General features: G+C 38.0%; 1 protein-coding gene across 1 annotated transcript; it reads right to left on the bottom strand.

The window, feature by feature from the left end:
• Positions 1-2,726: 2,726 nt before the first annotated feature.
• On the bottom strand, positions 2,727-9,782 carry igsf5a (immunoglobulin superfamily, member 5a). The gene is made up of 7 exons (XM_053331135.1): positions 9,482-9,782; positions 5,758-6,051; positions 5,250-5,369; positions 4,827-4,851; positions 4,623-4,726; positions 4,453-4,517; positions 2,727-2,831 (listed from the first exon to the last, which is right to left on the bottom strand). The coding sequence occupies exons 1-7, from the start codon at positions 9,780-9,782 to the stop codon at positions 2,727-2,729; spliced, it is 1,014 nt and encodes a 337-aa protein (XP_053187110.1).
• Positions 9,783-18,042: the final 8,260 nt, after the last annotated feature.

The following is an 18,042-nucleotide window of genomic DNA, read 5'->3' as shown; positions in this document are numbered from 1 at the left end:
GGAAATTCATGACTGAAGTTTGTCAGGAGGTTCCTAGATCAGCAGAGCTGTCGAGAAGTTTGTGCTGTTTATTGCTAACTGTCAAAGACAAGCCTCAAGACTCCTACAACTAAAGGCTAAAGCATTTATTCACAAACTTACAACCACACTGATCCTCCATATCTTTCCTCAGGCTTGTGGCAGCTACTTAAATAAGGGCCACATTAAATCCAATCATGAATTTAATTAAAGCACTAATTAGCCAGGGCTGATAATGTGCAACTCTGCCACACCACTGCGAACACCATGTTATCGCCTAATTGATCCACAGTGACTGATGCCATTGCTGTCTTGTATGTGATATTAAAGCTCAACCAGGGTCTAGTCCATGCTGGTTGTATCCTGGCTAACAAGTCCAGCTAAATGTGTTTCCTCTCCAAGTAAAGGTCACTGAGTTCAGTTGGCTCAGCAGTGCTCAAACCATGCTCACTGCTCAGACCTAGTATACTGAAGCATGTACTTGTAGAGTCCTACAGCACGGATTCCAAACCTTTTTGGCTTGTGTTACGTAAACTAAGGAAATGTCTTCAATTGGACAGCTCCTCACCCACTACCTTCCAGTTCTGGCCACCAATACCTTCTTTATGTTATTTGAATATTTTAGAGTTCTGTAGAGTAATAATCCAATAATTCACAAAAAATATAAATAAATATAAATATATAGATAAATACGGGCATGCATAGTGCTGTATTGTACGATGGAGTGTATTCTAGGAGGATAAAATAAAATAAACACTTTGGTGTCTATAAATAATGTCCATGTCTATTCTATATATGACTTTTATAACATACAAGAAAATGTAACTTTTCAGAGGATGGTGCAGCATGCTGACAAGAAAATACTATTCTATACTATACTTCATTTATACAGTTTATGGGGGAAATAAACATGCTGAAATGGATTGTAAAAGGTTAAAGTTTAACAGCCGACATTTTCAATATTCATGCAAGAGCTAAAGATTTAATCAACTGAAAAGGGCATTTCTTTTTAAGACTGCCTAACAATATACATATATGTAATGTATGTCATGGTGACTATTTCACTATTTCAAACACTTGCATGTTTATTACTATATATGTACACAAAGGGGTTTGTTGGTTAGAAGTGAATATTTCATCATGTATAAAAAATAGGCTGCTGATCAGAGAACAACCATGAAGAATTACATTTAAGGAGGATTTTATTATAAGACATCTACAGATGTTGGAGAACAAAGGAAGTTTAATCTGGTCCTTTCTGAATATTTCATTTGGATTACATAACGCCTCAATAAAAATATATGGCTTTGTATAAAAACAGTGAATCAACTAAAATATTGCCTCTGTTCCATCATTTGTGCTCATTTGGTCTGTCTGTCTGTCTTTAGTGCAGAACTTTCAGACAATTTCAGAAACATCAATTTACCAGTTGTTGTGAAGCAGTGGCGTGCACAGACTTTTTGAAGGGCGAAAAGAAAAAAAGGGCACATACAGCACGTTCTCACCCCTGAAGAGGGCACTTTAGTGCAAGTTTTTGCCACCAAAGAGGGCAGTTTAGCGTGTTTTGCCAACCAGGAGGGCACCTTAGCACGCCTTTTGGCTCCCAAGAGGGCACTTTAGCGCACGTTTTTTTAACAAACAGGCCACCCCTTGTGCACACCACTGTTGTGAAGTATAAATATTTTTTCAATATGTACATGTGTCTATAATTCTACCAAAGTTTCCACGGAACAGATGTATAGTTTATACTAGGGATGTCCGATATTATCTGCCGATATTTACTTAAATATCTAATATCGGGAAGTATTGGTATCAGGTTTTTATAACCGATATTTGTTCTGTAGGCTTCAGCATTTCCGAGCCTGCATGAACGCAACATGGCACGTTTACCGGCGCACACTTGATGACACAACAACACGCTAGACTCGTGGGTCGCTAACTGTGGCTAACCGTGGCTAACAAGTTCATAGCATACACTGTCATGTACACGAACACACAAACCAGAAACGAGCTTTACCTCCTCGTTGTCATTTTCTCTGTTATGTTTTCGGCGAGTCGTCTCTGTGACGTCACCGTCAGAGTCCGGTGGGTCCTATCTGGGTCCTACTCCCCTGCTGGAGACACAACAGCTCAGAGGAGCGAGTGAGAGGACTTCCTGTAAAGGTCCCGCCTCAAGAAACGGGGCTTATGTCTGTTGTTTGGAACTATTGCCATATTGGCACTTTTTTCCATAACTTAAGTTGAAGTTGTTCTCTTATTTTGCACAGACAGTGTTTACATGTGGAAATCCATGTTGCATTTATGTTTGCATCCAGTGGGGCATCACAATAAAATTAGGCATAATGTGTTAATTCAACAAGTAGGAGATATGTTATGTTGTTACCTAACAGTTGTGATGTAAAAAGCCTGCATATATCGGTATCGGGTGGTATTGGAAATTTGGGGAATATCAGGCTGAAAAGTCAATATCGAGCATCCCTAGTTTATACAGGCAGTGAATAATGCATTTGCATGTTCTGCAGGATCTCCTCAGCAAAAGTCTCAACTTTACTTGAGTACATCAGTGTTTGGTCTGAACAGATTCAGTCCTTCTTTCCACTGTTTTCCAAAGTTCAGAAAACATGGCAGTAAAGTCCGGCTTCCAGGTTCTGTGCAGGTTTGTCCTGAAACTCAATGTCAACCTGTGTAGACGTTCTGGTCCTCTGTCCTTACACAACAGTAGCATGTCTGTGTTTCTTGACACCTGGATGCTCCAAAGTGTGATTGGCATGATTGTAGTCGATTCCTGCATGATTACTGTTACCATTAGGCATCTAAAGGAAAAGCATATTCACATTATCAGATATACAGTTAAAACAGACTCATATTTTACAAACCTTTCCCTCCCTGTTATTTTAATTTGTCCCCGTCTGTATCTCTTTCTCATGCTTTATGAGATCTACACCTTCCAGACTAAACAATGTATCATATCATCTCACAGAGCCCATATATGAAGCTTTATTTGTGCCTTGCTCTCATTTTAGTTACTTTGTGAATGATAGTTACTCATGTTAACCACTAGTCTGAGACATTGTTTCACACCTAAAAAGTGTTTAATGAAATTTGGTGATGATTTATAATTTTTGTGCTAATATAAGAGCAGTTAAAATTTGATTGTGAACCCTTAAATAAGGGGGGCAACCAACACTGGAGGAGGGTTAAACACAAATACATGTAACTACAGCGCTCAACTGACAATGACAATCATGATAAAATTATTATCCCAGTTATGAGGCTCTAATTATGGACTTGACTAATATATTTGCTCATGTTTATTCATCACTTAAATTCATTGAAAGATCAAGCGATAAATTGTCCACATGTAGCGTGACTGATAAATGCATCCTTCTCAGCATTATTGGATGATTCTGCAAACCCAGGATGATAAACGACACATGAGATGATTAGCATCTTTAAAATAAAAGATAAGAAATTCACATGGTTTCATTTGTAAGAGCCATGCTGAGTGATTTATATCAGTCACCACTTCTCAGGCATATAGAAGCATGTCAGCTGAGATAAATGATGACAATTTGATTTATACTAAGCATGTTTGACTATGTGAGGGTGCATACTGTATGCCGACTGTATGTTCTCTTGAAACTTGATTTACTGGGGTTTACTATGGAATTTGGCAGTATATGCATAGCATTGTGGGACAGTGCAGGCAATACATCAGGGGTTGTCCATTATAGTGCATGGTAAATGACTGGCATGCAAACAGAGACACTGTTTAAAGGTGAACTACAGATATCCCAAATGATGAATTGCAGTGATTTTTGGTAAGCCTCTGACTTTTCCTCTCACCACCAAGTTTGAATTTATTGAGTAAAATGTCTCAATAATTACTAGATTGATTGCAGAGAAATGTTGGAGACACATTTATGCCCTCTCCCCCTCCCTCCTCCCCCCCTCCCTCCTCCCCTCAGGATGATTTGTAATCCCTTTGGTGATCTCCCGACTTTTCATCTAGCGCCATCGTCAGGTTGAAATTTTAATTTGTCTGTTACTTTGATTTACGTGCAAATAAATCTTTAAATCTGATGACATTCCCATCAGCCTCAGGTGTACTTTTCTTTAGTACTTTGATAGCAAACTAAATAAAGATGGTTACCATGGTAAACATTACACCTGCTAAACATCAGCACTGTCATTGTCTGACTTTAGTATTTAATTCAAAGCACCTCTGCCTCTAGTACATCCTCACAGAGCCACTCACATAGCTGCAGAAAACAGAAATTATACCAATGTTGCCAATAAAGGCACAGAGGAAGACTGTTGTGACATATCTATGCTGTTAGCTTCCTCCCCACCATTGTTCTGACTTAACAGGATCTCTGCACACTGCTGCATGCAAACATTTTCTACTGATTATCATTCTGAACAACATCCTACCTCTTCCATATTGGATCCATTTGTCTGAAAAAAGCCACTGTCAGCGATTTCACTGGGAGGGACACCTGTGTACAAAGAGGAGACAGAAGAGAAGAGGTTGGAGTCACAAGTCACAAGTAGATAATAATAATGATGAAAGATTTTGTTGAAAGACGTGTCATTGATCTTACTTGTTGATGTTACTTGATTGTCATTCACATATCCTGAGTTCACTTGACCCTGTCTCTGTCCATCTGGACCGGTACCACTTAACTGACTATGTGTCCTCACTCTCCTGCTACACATAACCACAAAACAGCACAACAGTTTACTGTATGTACAAGCATGCATAAGAGTAAAAGTATAAATTATTTGTAGTTTTTATGGAGTATTACCTCATTTCATCTTGGTAGTTGGCTTCTGAAATGGATTGCAGGATAATTAATTGGTTAGTACATCAGTAATATAACACTTATATTATATTTATATAATATTATAAATGTGACACGAATAAATGTTTGCTAAGGAGGTTTTTTTCACTCCCTTCTTCAAGGCAGATTATAAATTAATCTAAAAAGTCATTACTGTTATAAAAACTGTGAGTTAAGCTACTCTGTAACTCTCAAACACTGTTTCAGTTTGCAAAAGTATATCATGAAGAAAGAAAGCAGTGAGTTTTCTGCTTCTTGGCATCTGTTGGCATTTGTTATTTTTCAGCATATCCCACCCTCAGACAAAGGGTACTACTCTGATATTTGTGACTTTGGATATACAGTATTGTGTAAGTTCTTTTAGAATTAACATAAAGAGGGTCTTACGTTTTTTTTTCCTGTGTTTGATGCAGAAAATGATTCCTAGGATGAGCAAAACCAGCAGAGCAAAGCCTCCAATGGAACAAACCACAGCTATCAGCACAGTCCAGTCAGGAGGCTTGGGCACTGTTGTAGGAGGAAAGAGCAGAAGACCCAAAAACCTTAAAGAATGCTTTTTAACCCCATGTATACACATAAGAATTAGAATTACACATGCAGAACTTTCTTCTTCCTGTTAGACAGTACAGTATATTATCTATATGTGTACACCAGAATTAGAATTACACATGCAGAACTTTCTTCTTCCTGTTAGACAGCACAGTATATTATCTATATGTGTACACCTCCTGTCTGAAACCTTACACTCAGGCATGGAGCGCATGTAGAATGGGTTTTTTATTCAATTAAAACTTGATTGTATCAGATTATTCTACAATCACCCGCGTCAAGCAGTAATGTGCCTCACACCATATACTTTACATAGAGAGTAAAATGTTGTGGAAGACCTTCTTACCAACCACCACGTGGACAGTGCTGGATTGTGGGTATTTTAGTGCTGTGATAATTGCAAGACACTCCACTTTGGTGTTGCTGGTCGCCTGGAACTTGAGGACACTGGTGGAGTTGTAGTAACCCTCAATTTCCTCACTGGTGGTGGTGTTGTACAGGCTGCTGTCCACAGGTTGATCATTTTGGTTCCATGTGACAGTAGGTTTAGGGAACCAAGCAGTTGTTACACACTGAAGTTCTACCTGCTGGCCCTGTTCCACTGTCACGTTACCTTCCGTGATGTTGACATCTCCCATATCTGGGAAACAGAGGTAGAAGAGAGGTTAAGTCAGCGTTTTTGATCCCATGAAAAGCCCAGAACCAACAATGATTTGATCCACTAACACGCATTCTATGTGTATCAAAGCCTGTTATAGCTTATGGTGCATTCCATTTGTACTCAGAAGTTGGAATTCCTGAGTTCCCAGTGGGAAATTTCAACTGAAATACCTGCTGAAGTCTGATTTGGGAGGTCTGACTAACTTCACCAGCCCTGACCTCAGCTGCCCTGTGCATCCACAGTGTTAAAGTTGTAGTAATATCTTATTTATTAGCAGTTTTGTCTTATTTATGTCTCATTAAATCAGTCTTACACACAGCACTGTCCAACTTCTATCTGTGGACATGTTGCTACAATGTTTGTATGTGCAAAATACAGCAAATTGGTATTGCTATTAATAGTTAACCTGGCTAGAACTGGTTTTCTGACTTCTTGAACTGGAACACTTCAAACTAAGATGTGACTTCATTCCCAGCTCCGACTTACAACTTTCAAGGTAAATGAAATAAAGCATTATTCCTCTGTGTCATAAAATTGTTGTCCAAAAACAGCAACAAAAACATAACAATTATCCACATGGTTGCACTGGGTGACATGATCATTCATTACCTTTAACATGATTATTGTAGGTAATCCCACATACACTGTCCTGCTACCATAAATACTCACTACAGCACCAAATCTACACTGAAAATACTCCTGTTGAATAACCTTGGCTAAAAACAGTACTATGATGTTCATTTAGCCTTTAAATGAAAACATTAAAGTACATACATTTGTGACCTGGTTTAGATATTTATGTCTTCAGTATGAACCAATGGCTTAGCTGATGTAGACTAACATATTTCATAAGGTTTATCCTTTAATACAGTTCAGAGAAAGAAATGTCAAATTGACTATTTATAGCAAATGATTATGTGATTATATCTGCTCTAAGATGGGGGCTCTCAAAGACTCTGAAGTATCAAACACATACACTTTATACAGGTACTTTTATACAGCATTAACAAGTTAGCAGCACTGAAAACCCATGAAGAGAAGATTAGAGTGAAATGTATCATGTCTTGGATGCTGATCAGTAAAGAAAAGGGTAACATCAGTACCGAGTGAAGTTCATGAAGTGCTGAACTATCACAGTACTCCATGAAAAGTGAAAAATGCAAAGCTACATATGACTGTGCAGCATGCATGGCTAATGGTAATGTATTTTTAGATGTTATTAATTGTATGGTACAATGTTAAGTAAACCAATGGTTCAATCTCATAAAACTTGTATTTTTATCATATGAAACCTTCTTTCACTTGCTGTTAAACAGTGTTTGTTCACTGTCAGCGTCCCTCATTAACATCCCATCCCATCCTCACAGCAAAGCAATCAGTGTACTCAACTGGCAGGTCTATTAAGTGGATTTATTAGCTTTGACTTCAAGTTTTTCTACATGCATGGGCAATATGTCTGTAATGATGGAGGTCCTAATCAGCAGCATGAGATAAAGATCCAATGCTTTAATAATCAATTATGTATATGGAGGGAAGCAGACATGCACAGAGTATTGTTGTCTGAGGCTGGTTCATTGTATAACTGCCTCACAGAGACAAGTACTTATTGGGAATGAAGTGGGTATTTCTAATGTCCAATCCAGCCATACCTGTCAGAGATGAGCTGTCACAGGAAAATGTCCCTTTTGGTGAAAACAACAACATCTTTCTCAGTATTGTTGAGGTGTAACAACATTAGTGTCAAAGAGTTTCTCTCAGGCCATAGCAGCAACATTTCTCTATTTCTGATCTCATGTCAAAACATTTCCCACTACAGCGACATTTACACGCTAGTGTTTGCAAAACAATACGCATCACTGCAGCCATATATTACATATTCATGACACCACAAGACGCTGAGTCCAACAAGACATTTACATATCAATGATCATGTCTCTGATGATTGATTTTTGATACTATTTAAATGAGGAGGAGGCTGCTCGAGGTCTAATAATAATAATGATAATGATAATAATACATTTTATTTATAATGCGCTTTTATGAGGTGTATAACACATTCACACACTGACATATGGTATGGTTTGTTTTATTGTATAGTATTATATAGTATTGTCTCATTATACTATATGATATTGTGTTCTTTTATTGTTCTGAGAATGTTTTGCTTGTGGCATATGGATGAAAATTAGTCTTTTGACTCATTGAATGTACAATAAAACCCAGAGAGAAGAAGCAATGTTAGATTTGGAGTTAGGACACATATTCATAAAATTGTTTTTAGACTTGTTTTTCAAATATTCCTTCCCACACAGCATATGCAGTAATTTAGAGGTTTTTCAGTCACCTCACACTCTTTAAAAAACACATTAGTGATAATTATCAGACCTTTGTGGGCTGATATATAATCATTTCTGTGGCTGCTTTTATAATAATAAAATAGCTGGAAAAGTTTTTTTCCCCAATTTCTTTCCCTGTTGCATTTGTTTTATTTTGTTTCCAGTTCTGTGATACAGCCTCTAAAAGTTTTATTAGGCTGCCCTCACCCTCCCAGGAAAGCACTCTCACCTTTATAGAGGCAATTACAGCACAGTTACTCCCTTTCTCCTTGATCAAAAAGTTGTTGTACTCTAACAATCAGAACACACGCAAAAGCTGGAAGTTTTCCACACAGCCACATTCAAAGAGAGCTCCATAAAGTGTTTGCCCTCTTGCTTCCACAGCTTGTTTCAGTATGGGTGACTGAAATGAACATAGCTTCTCAATGTGACACAGCTCTCCTTTGAAGGTGATGTGGAGATAATGAGCTCTAACTGTCCATCTAGCATCATGCTACGAGGAGTGGATGGCACACAAGCAAGTGTGTGTGATCATATGTGTATCTGCAAACGCTGTTTAAAATAGGAGTGGTGTCAAAGTTGTAGCAGCTATCAAAGTGAATATTTTTTAAATGTTTTTGTACCTTTAAATCTTTTTTAAGTCATCTTTTAAAAAAATATTACATCCCTGCTGTTGAGCAAAATGTCACCACAGAGAGCTCAGTCTCAATCTCAGTCTCATTGTCATCTGGTGTTCTTCCCAGAGGCTGCTGAGCAGGCACATGAATGGAGCTCACTGCTGCCCTCCAGAGCACAGCCCAGTCATTACACCTCCCATAAAACTACACAGAGAGATTTTTTTAACATGTAAATGCTGAATTATTGAGCTGTCTATGTAATAAGCACAAATATTAGGATGGTGTCTAGGTTATGAAACATAGATACAGCTCAGCATCACTGAACCACTGGAGAGAACCTCCTTTTCTGTGCTTGTGCATCTACAGTGAGGTTAGCAATGTGAATGAAAAAAATGTCTCAAAATTGCCAAAGTTATTTACCAACATATATAGTCTGATGGATGTTAATGACCCCACCTTGTACTTTAAGAGTTGCAGTTTTTGATCCATATGGCCCCTGCACAGCGCAGATAACATCCCCTGTCTGGTTGCGGGTGGTGTTCCAGATTTTGAACTCCACAAGGCTGGAGTCCCCATCAGAGCTGTGTGTGGCAGAAAACTGTCCTGATGATGTCTCGTTCTTGGTTTCAGGGACAGTGAGGACCAGAAGACCTCCAATGGTCCACGTCATGAAATCCCACTTTCCCTCCACAGTGGCGTTGAATTGGGCAGCAGAACCTTGTAGCACTGAGACATTCAGAGGCTCCAGCTGGAACATATTCCTTAAACATAATCCTATAGACAGGGATACCAAGGTTTGAATGACTGGGAGAAAAAAAATACATATACAGTAACCTATATATGGCCTATAGAATGTGTCATGCTGTAATGGTTTACGAGAGAGTATTATGTATTGTGTATATTAGATTTCTCACAATATATAGAGTAATAATTGCTTTAAAAAGTTCAGCTCATGATTATTAATGCCTTAAGTGGTGGAATAGAGCGAAAAAATAATGAAACTGGGTGACATAATCTGTATTTCATTGTTGGAATAATTGTTTGGTTTTGTGATTTTTTAATTTTATTTTTTAAGTTATTTTCTGAGTTTTCAACATTCTTAGACGTTATACACTACATACAGTATACATTATGCATACATATACCATTGATCATATACATTGCATTACATTGCTGACTTTTAGTAGGCTACATTAGATTTTGGTGTAATAAGTAGCACATTTCAGATTTTCACATCACTGCAAAAGTGAAGCCACAACATAATAAATAAAATAAAAGTCAAAGTTAACTCTGGCTGAACTTTCACTACTTGACTCAGGGCAATAAGAAGGACAGCAACAATCTTTGTTTAAATCAGAGCTCCAGACATGTTTGAGTTTGCTCAAGGTATGTAAACTTTACAAAGGACACTAGTTGCTTTTTGACAAGAGTGAAACTCAAACAGAGCATTCATCTGGACTGATCCTTCACATGTTAGCATTAAAGCATTAAAGTTGAGGCACAGCTCATGAATGTTGTCCTGGATAATTTGTTGCTATTGTTAGAATCTAGAAGAGTAAGGAAAAGGACGTTTGTGCCAAAGGTTGCTCTCATTTATTCAGTCACTGGTGTATGGAATGAGCAAGCCTGTTTACATTTTGATGAGGGTGACTGATTGAGGTAGCAAGTGTTTTTTTTTGGTTCAGCTTTTTCCTTGAAGACAGCACCAAGGAAACGGTTACAATTAATGACAGTAAAAGTACAAAAACCTGTTGGACATGCTGTTGTAGTTCAAATGAAGAAGAGGATGATGATGAGGAGCATTGCCTCGTGGTACTGGCTTGATTTGTAATTTAATATTCCATTTAAAAATCTATTCAGGTGTCATATTACTTAACAGAATGTCAACAGAAAAGTCCAAAGGCAAAAAGTCAGCTGTCATGTGGTCTTCACAGTCCCTTGTAGCTTGTTGCTTCAGTTGATCCATTTACTTTATTTAAAGTCTTTAGAGGGATCATTAACATTTCATTCACCATTTACAATTATAATGTTATTAAAGCTTCACAATGGTAATATATTATATAGACTTCCATGTAATTTTCATAAAAATTGTGTACACATTCAGCTACAATTCAGAAACAATTTGGACCAAATTGCTGAAAACCAGATACAGTTAATATCCAATTTGCAAGATTACGTTGTTATTAATAAAATAAATAAATACTGACCTCCAGTTGCACACAGTAATAAACAGATGCGGAAGAGATCAGCCATTTTTTCAGGAAACAGTCAGACTATAGTGTTGTTTCCTGAAAGATGAAGTAATGACAGCTGTGAGAAATGTCCTGTAAGCTATCTAAAACAGACTCCTTTGTAAGCTTATATCTTCATTTAGATTAACTTCTCAATTTCAAAGGAGGAAGAGGAATCAGTTGATGTATGATTTTGGCTGTAATGTCAGTATAAGTGACACACACGTCATTATGGGTGATCTTGCAGGTACAAAAATACCTTCTTAACACAAATTATTTAAGCCACAAATAAATGACAATAACACAATGAATGATTTTTTTGATGAAAGACAGAGCATAAAAATGTAAATTTTGATTGGAAATTGATTGGAGAGAGAGTTCTTTACGTTTCTAGACCAAAATTCTAAGAGGTTATTTTTCTTTTTTGTTTGAAATTATGTTTGAAATTAGATCTACAACGTTTTACATTTATATACTCACACAAAAGAAATGTAACTGATCGTTCCATCATTTATCAACACAAAATAAAAAGTTACGTCTCTGTTACGCCATTTTTCTCTTGTGTTTTTGTTGCTTCGTCACTGCTGTTTTTACAATGGTACATGTAACCTCACTTTATTAGCTTTTCCAAACCGTGCAGGCTTTGATATCGAAACACACAACTTTTATAAGAATCATTTCAGTGGATCAAAATATCTTACCTAAGTATTCCTCAGAAGTAACAGCATCTCCAGTTAAATAAACTTACTGTGTGACCCAGAGGTGTGTGGAATGGATCATGGCTTCATTTCCTGAAACCACAGGTGAGCAGTAGGACTCCACCTGTGGCTCTGAAACCATCACAGGGTGCAAAGTTCAGGTCTGAGCACTGAAACTCAGCCTTATCTCCACACATTACTTGTTGCTTAGTAATGTCTGAGTGTCTGCTCAGCTGTGGGTGTGAGGCTGACACTTTCAGAACAGCCAGGTGAGGTGGACTGTCTTATCTGAAGATTAATGTAGGTTCATAGTGAGTGAGTCAGTTTCTATTGCTTCATACTTTCAGGGTAAATTAATGTGTCTTTTACTCTTTGGTCTGTTTTTTCCAACACTTCATTCTTCAATGCTCTAACATCGTATTTCAATCTGTCATGTGAACTTGTTCCACAGTATAAACAGTCTACTCTGGTTCTGCTGTTAATAAAAAGAACAATTTATTTATGAGATAAAAGATAAACAACAGACAAGAACTGAAGGAGGATTCTCTGTTTAATTGTATTTGTTATTGGCCCTGAATCAGCATTTTATTATGAGTGATGTGGTACCACAGGAGCACATTATATTCTGCCAAAGTAGACAGAGTATGCAGTATGCATAATTTATAGTAGAAGATTAGCAGAGTTTAACTCAGTGTGTTAAACTCTTAATGAATAATACATTACATATAATATTATTTTAAACTGTGGTTGTTGCTTATTTATTCATCAATATTTAATGTTAGATAGAAATACTTAAAGGTATCCTGCAGAGTTGTTTTTCTACCACCAGTAGCACCATGGAATAATGTTTTCACAAGTCAGTCCCCATTATCTTTGTTTGAGGGCTGTTTCTACTGTAGGAACTTTGGGGTCATTTTATGGGGCCGTGACCATTGGCTAAGAACCGCTCCTGAAGGATAAAGGAGTCCCTGCCTCAGGGTATGTATGAGGTTGACTCAGTGCTGCTGGGTATTGTTATGCTTTTGGTACGTCGTCACGGTGATGTCATGGTCAAAACTGTCGCACAACGATTATGCAACGATCAAAACTGTCACTAATCACAGAATGATTTCGTTACCACCAGAGTCCGGTGGGTCCTATCATGGTCCTAATAATAATAATAATAATAATAATAATAATACTGCAGTGGAGACACAATACACACCGCTAATCACATTACCAGTAATTTCACACTAGTCCACTAATCAGCAGCTAGTGGCAGTAACATGCTAACAAGTGTAGCAATGCTTCTACAATGGCAGTGAAGTATCTGCAAATGTTTTATGAGGAAGAAAATATGTGCAATTTGTTCTTAGGCTTTAAAGTTACTTAAAATGTGTTTTGGATTAAAAAATGCTGAATATAAACAGAACTTTTGTATGTTTACAAGAAATCTTCATAGGGTACCTTTAAGGTTTGGAGCCCAGTTTTCAGGGGCTTTAAAGTCTTGAGATACTTCATGAGTTTCACATAGGGGAAGGTGTTGGAAGTCAGCTCCTCGTTCCTAGTCTATAATTACAGTGCAATGCAAAAAACATAATGCTACTTGTGTTATTTCTACTATTATATTTATCTGACAGTGTGTTTCTCTGGTAATACTTGAGTACAATCTAATTTGCAGGACATTTATTTGTAATGAAGGATTTGCCAACTGTAGTAACCGTAGTATTTCACTGGTGTTGAACACACATCAGTGAAGTGTAATCATGTTAAAGGAGCTGTAGACGATAACTTAAGCTCTGCAGAAAAAGTCGATAATCTCCTGGTCTATGAGCTACCCAGACTCAAATCAGGTTATTTATAGTCTCAGTGTAAACTAGGTAGTAAGTGTTACTTTTCTTGGACATAATCACTATAATGAACAGGAAGACAAACATCTTCACTGCTTTGAAACAAGCTTTGACCTCTTCATTTTTCCAGCAAGTATCCAGTGATTAATGTGATATTATGTCTTTAAGTGACTTCTTTTTCAGTAATTACATAATGTTATTATATGTCATAATATGTAATGAGACTCCTAAACAGGGAACTCTGTCTCCCCCAAACTTTTTATACTGGCTTCAGTGCACTAGGTATGTAGTGAAGGATACAGGTATAGCTATGAATAATAGGTACAAAATACATAATGATAAATGATAATGATATATAATTTTATGTGTGCCATATATGTAATACTCACAATACAAAAATAATAATATAATACTATTAATTACTGTGCATATAATAGAAATAAAAGAGAATATCATGTATCATATATATTATGCATAAGGATAAAATAAAGGTACAATAATTACAATCTTCACTGATGATGTGTCCAAGCTGCCCATCTATGCAGATGGTGTTTCCTTTCATCTTTAATCTTATATAAGTATTTTAACACAATGTAAAGACAAAATAGTGTTATAAATGTGTGACTACTTCTTATATAACTACTGCCATAGTAATATGGGTAATATATTTCAGGGACAAAATGCAGGTGAACTGTTTTATGTAATGACCAGATGGCCCTCTATCCAGTACTGTAAATGAGTTTTCTCTGCTATAATCACTTTTCTTTGTATTTAAGGTTGTTTAATTCATTTACTCCTGCAGCACTGATCACACAACACAGTTATCTTCTTCACTCAGCGTGGAAATGCAGATCAGCAGGTCATCCTCTGGCCCTTCAGCAGGTTGATGAATGAAGGTGGAAGTTTGCGTGTGAAGCAGAGTTCACACTCCCACTGTGGAGCGGCCTGTGGATGTGTGACTGTCAGTGGGACGGCTGCTACAAGATCATCACCGCCAAGGTTATCTGGACTGTTGAGTGTAACTGTGCTATTTGAAGAATGTAGCTGAAGGTCTCAAGCATTTGCAAGTTGAGCTTCTGAAACACATTCAAAAAGGCAGATACTGACTGAATGGTGTTTTTTTATGTTGACCACTAGAGGTCACTGTAGGATTATGTTCTGCTGCACTTTAACCAGGCTGAAGTGTATGTGATTCGTGCATACGTTTTACTTGCATTTACATTTATTTTCATCTGTTATTTATCATTCAACTTGTGAAGAACTTTCCTATGAGCTATGTGTTTTCTATCACTTAAATCTGAAGCTGATTCAGAAAAAGATCAAGTTTCATATTCTATATGGTGCCGAAGCTTTGTATGAACTGCAGAAATGCAAAATTAACTGGACATGCATGAAAGCAGTACAGATATAAAATACATTTTTACAATTTTTTCAGCATTATAACATTGTAAATGAACTGCACTGTTTATTCAGTGGCCTACAAGCTGTGTATGTAGACGTCTGTGTGCCTAAAGACCAAGTAACTGTGGATAGCACTAACAAATTCATGCATCAAAACTATAATATAGTGTGCTATAAACCATTTAGTAAATGCTTTATACTGCTCAGCAATGCTAAAAAGGTGGACTTAAAGGTACCCAAAAATGTACTTTACTATATAGATGCTTTGATTTGGGTTCAGAGGTGCTGTCACCAAATTATGATAAAAACACACAAATCCTTACAGAAAATGTTGCCCATGCTAAATATAGAGCAAATAAAACAGCAACATGCTCTTTGCTCAAATTTAGCACATTTTTTATCACATGGTTTTAAAGTAGTTTTCACATGAGTGATTTGCACTTAATATTTTTCCAGTGTAAAAACCAGTTTAAAAATAACAAAAAAAAATCTCCTGAAGCTGGAAAACTAATTGGCAGCTAATCTGTTTCAAAAGGCCCTCAGTGGAACCGCCTCCTGATTAGCAGATCTCATATGATGCAGAGGAAAAGCTGGCAATGTGATATGTCTTTCCTCTGTTCTGTTTACTGCCTCTGCTTGGGCCACAGTCATGGTTTTATGGGGGTAGCGGTATAGTAGGAGCTGGAATGTCTCCAGACACAGCTGGTATTGTATAGGCAGAAGCAAGCAGACAACCATGAAAAACAGGAAGTAGATAGTGGGGGAGGGTCAGTAGCAGCAGCCCTCTCTGATCCCCTGCATATGGCCCGCAATGGAAGTAAATCAGTGCCGCTCTGCCACCAGAGCCACTGTGTCAGAGATCATCAGCCGCAACTCATCATATGTGCAGGTCCTTGTGGTGGCTGTTTGACTTCTCATGCATCAACCCTTACTATTGTTTCATTTCATTGTTTGCAACCACTCATTAGTTCCATTCAACCTCCCCCCCTCATAAGACAATAAGATACGGTTTCCCAATGCAAAAGGCTCGCGTATGGAGCATGCATTAATCACCATTGTAGGATTTGTTTTTGTTATGTCAGCTGTTGGCTAATCAATGGTTAAAGCCGACTAAGGTTTATTGTTACTGAGCTTATTAGGCTGTGTTGTCACTGGAGCGAGCCTCCGCCCTCTCTCACATGTAAATTACTGTGTTAAAGGCAGGTCATGGGCACTCCCCTGTTTAGACCACAACACATTGCTGTGACTGCTGAGTAGACAAATACAACACTAATATTTTATTTTTGGAAGCTGCATGTGACACTTTGTGACACTTTGTGACATTTTGTATTCCATTTGTCGTTTTTTGTATTTTTTGTATTGCGTTTTATCTTCTTGGTACGAATATTTACATCAATGCTGTAAATTAGTTTCCTAATTTGATCAGTATAAACCTCAAAAGAGAAGTAGAAAGTGGGGGCAAAGGAGAAGGAAAAAGTTAGAAGAAGTAAATGTTGCATCATTGAAGTATAATCTTTATTACAAAGAATTTTAAAAAATGTGCTCATTAAAAAAAAATTCAGCTCAGTTTTTGATTTCAATTTTTTTCAAACTGTAAAAATGTATAATAAATGAGCACCAACAACATTCAGGTTTCTACTGTTGAACTGGCTGCACAGGAGGCTCACGCTGCTGCTGCTGCTGCTGCTGCTGCTGTAGGCTATAGTTTGAAAAACATAACGTCTGTCTGGGCTCGTGCTGTGAACTCTGGTGGTGCTGCTGCAGCCCCTCACACAAACTGCTGTAATCTGGCTTTACCCAAAGCTCCATATGGAAAGGCCGCCATTCGCTGCATGGGAGAAATCCACTTAGTAAGAGCGAAGGAGAAGGGAACAGAGAAAGAGAGAGAGAGGGAGGGACTCAGCTTTTCCTTACATCCAGCTGATCCATTCACAGTCATCTCCCCGTCTACTTTCCTATACATGCCCCCCTGCAGCTCACACTGACACCACCATGACCGACTGATCGTTTACAGGCCGGCAGTGTGTTTGTGCTCAGTCTCACCTGTTTGTGGTCTACGAGGCTTTACCAGCAGCTAACCGATGAGCGGTGTGTTTGAGCATGTGCGTGTCTCAGAGAGAGAGAGTAGAGAAGATAAAACAACAAGTTGCCCTCTGTCAAAGAGGCTTTAGATGAGGTCACCTTTACCTTCATCCAACCTCCTCTACGGATTATGCCAATGTTTGTGTTCCACACACCTCAATGACACCTCAGTGCTCCATTTATGTTTTCAATAACTCAAACACGCACTTGCCAACAATAAAGATTCACATTACTTGGCGTTATTACCCCTTTGCGGTGAGTTCAAACAATCATCTTCACTTTTCAGCTCTCTTCACTGTGGCCTGCGCTACTTTCCCTCCTCCTAGTGGTGTGACGACTCAACAAGGAAAACCACAGAGTAAAAAGGAGGGAAAATGCAGCAACAGGCAGCAGCTGTGATGGAAGGGCTCCTCCATACTCAACACAACAACAGCATTGTTATTTGAGACCTACCTAACACCTTCTACCTTCCCCCCAACCCCTCTCTCACTCTCTTCATGTATTTACAGTATCTTTACAGAGAGACTCCCACAGAGAGCTGCATTCTTTTACAACATAGGGGATTTTTTTTTTTATTGTCTTACAAAGCCAGTTGTACCAGATGGGACAGAGGAGCAGGAGTTAGACTGCAGCTATGCAAGTCACTTTACATATAAAAGTCGCTCTCCAGCTCAGAGGTGGAAGAACCATACACCACCATACAGGTTTTTTGATGTTTTCACTGCTTCACATCAGCATATCACACAGAAACGGTGCTGCACTCTTGTCCCAAAATG

The sequence above is a fragment of the Scomber japonicus genome, chromosome 13, assembly GCF_027409825.1.
Source record: "Scomber japonicus isolate fScoJap1 chromosome 13, fScoJap1.pri, whole genome shotgun sequence".
Lineage (NCBI taxonomy): Eukaryota > Metazoa > Chordata > Actinopteri > Scombriformes > Scombridae > Scomber > Scomber japonicus.
The sequence above is the reverse complement of the archived record's forward strand: the minus strand, read 5'-3'. Positions and strand labels throughout refer to the sequence as shown.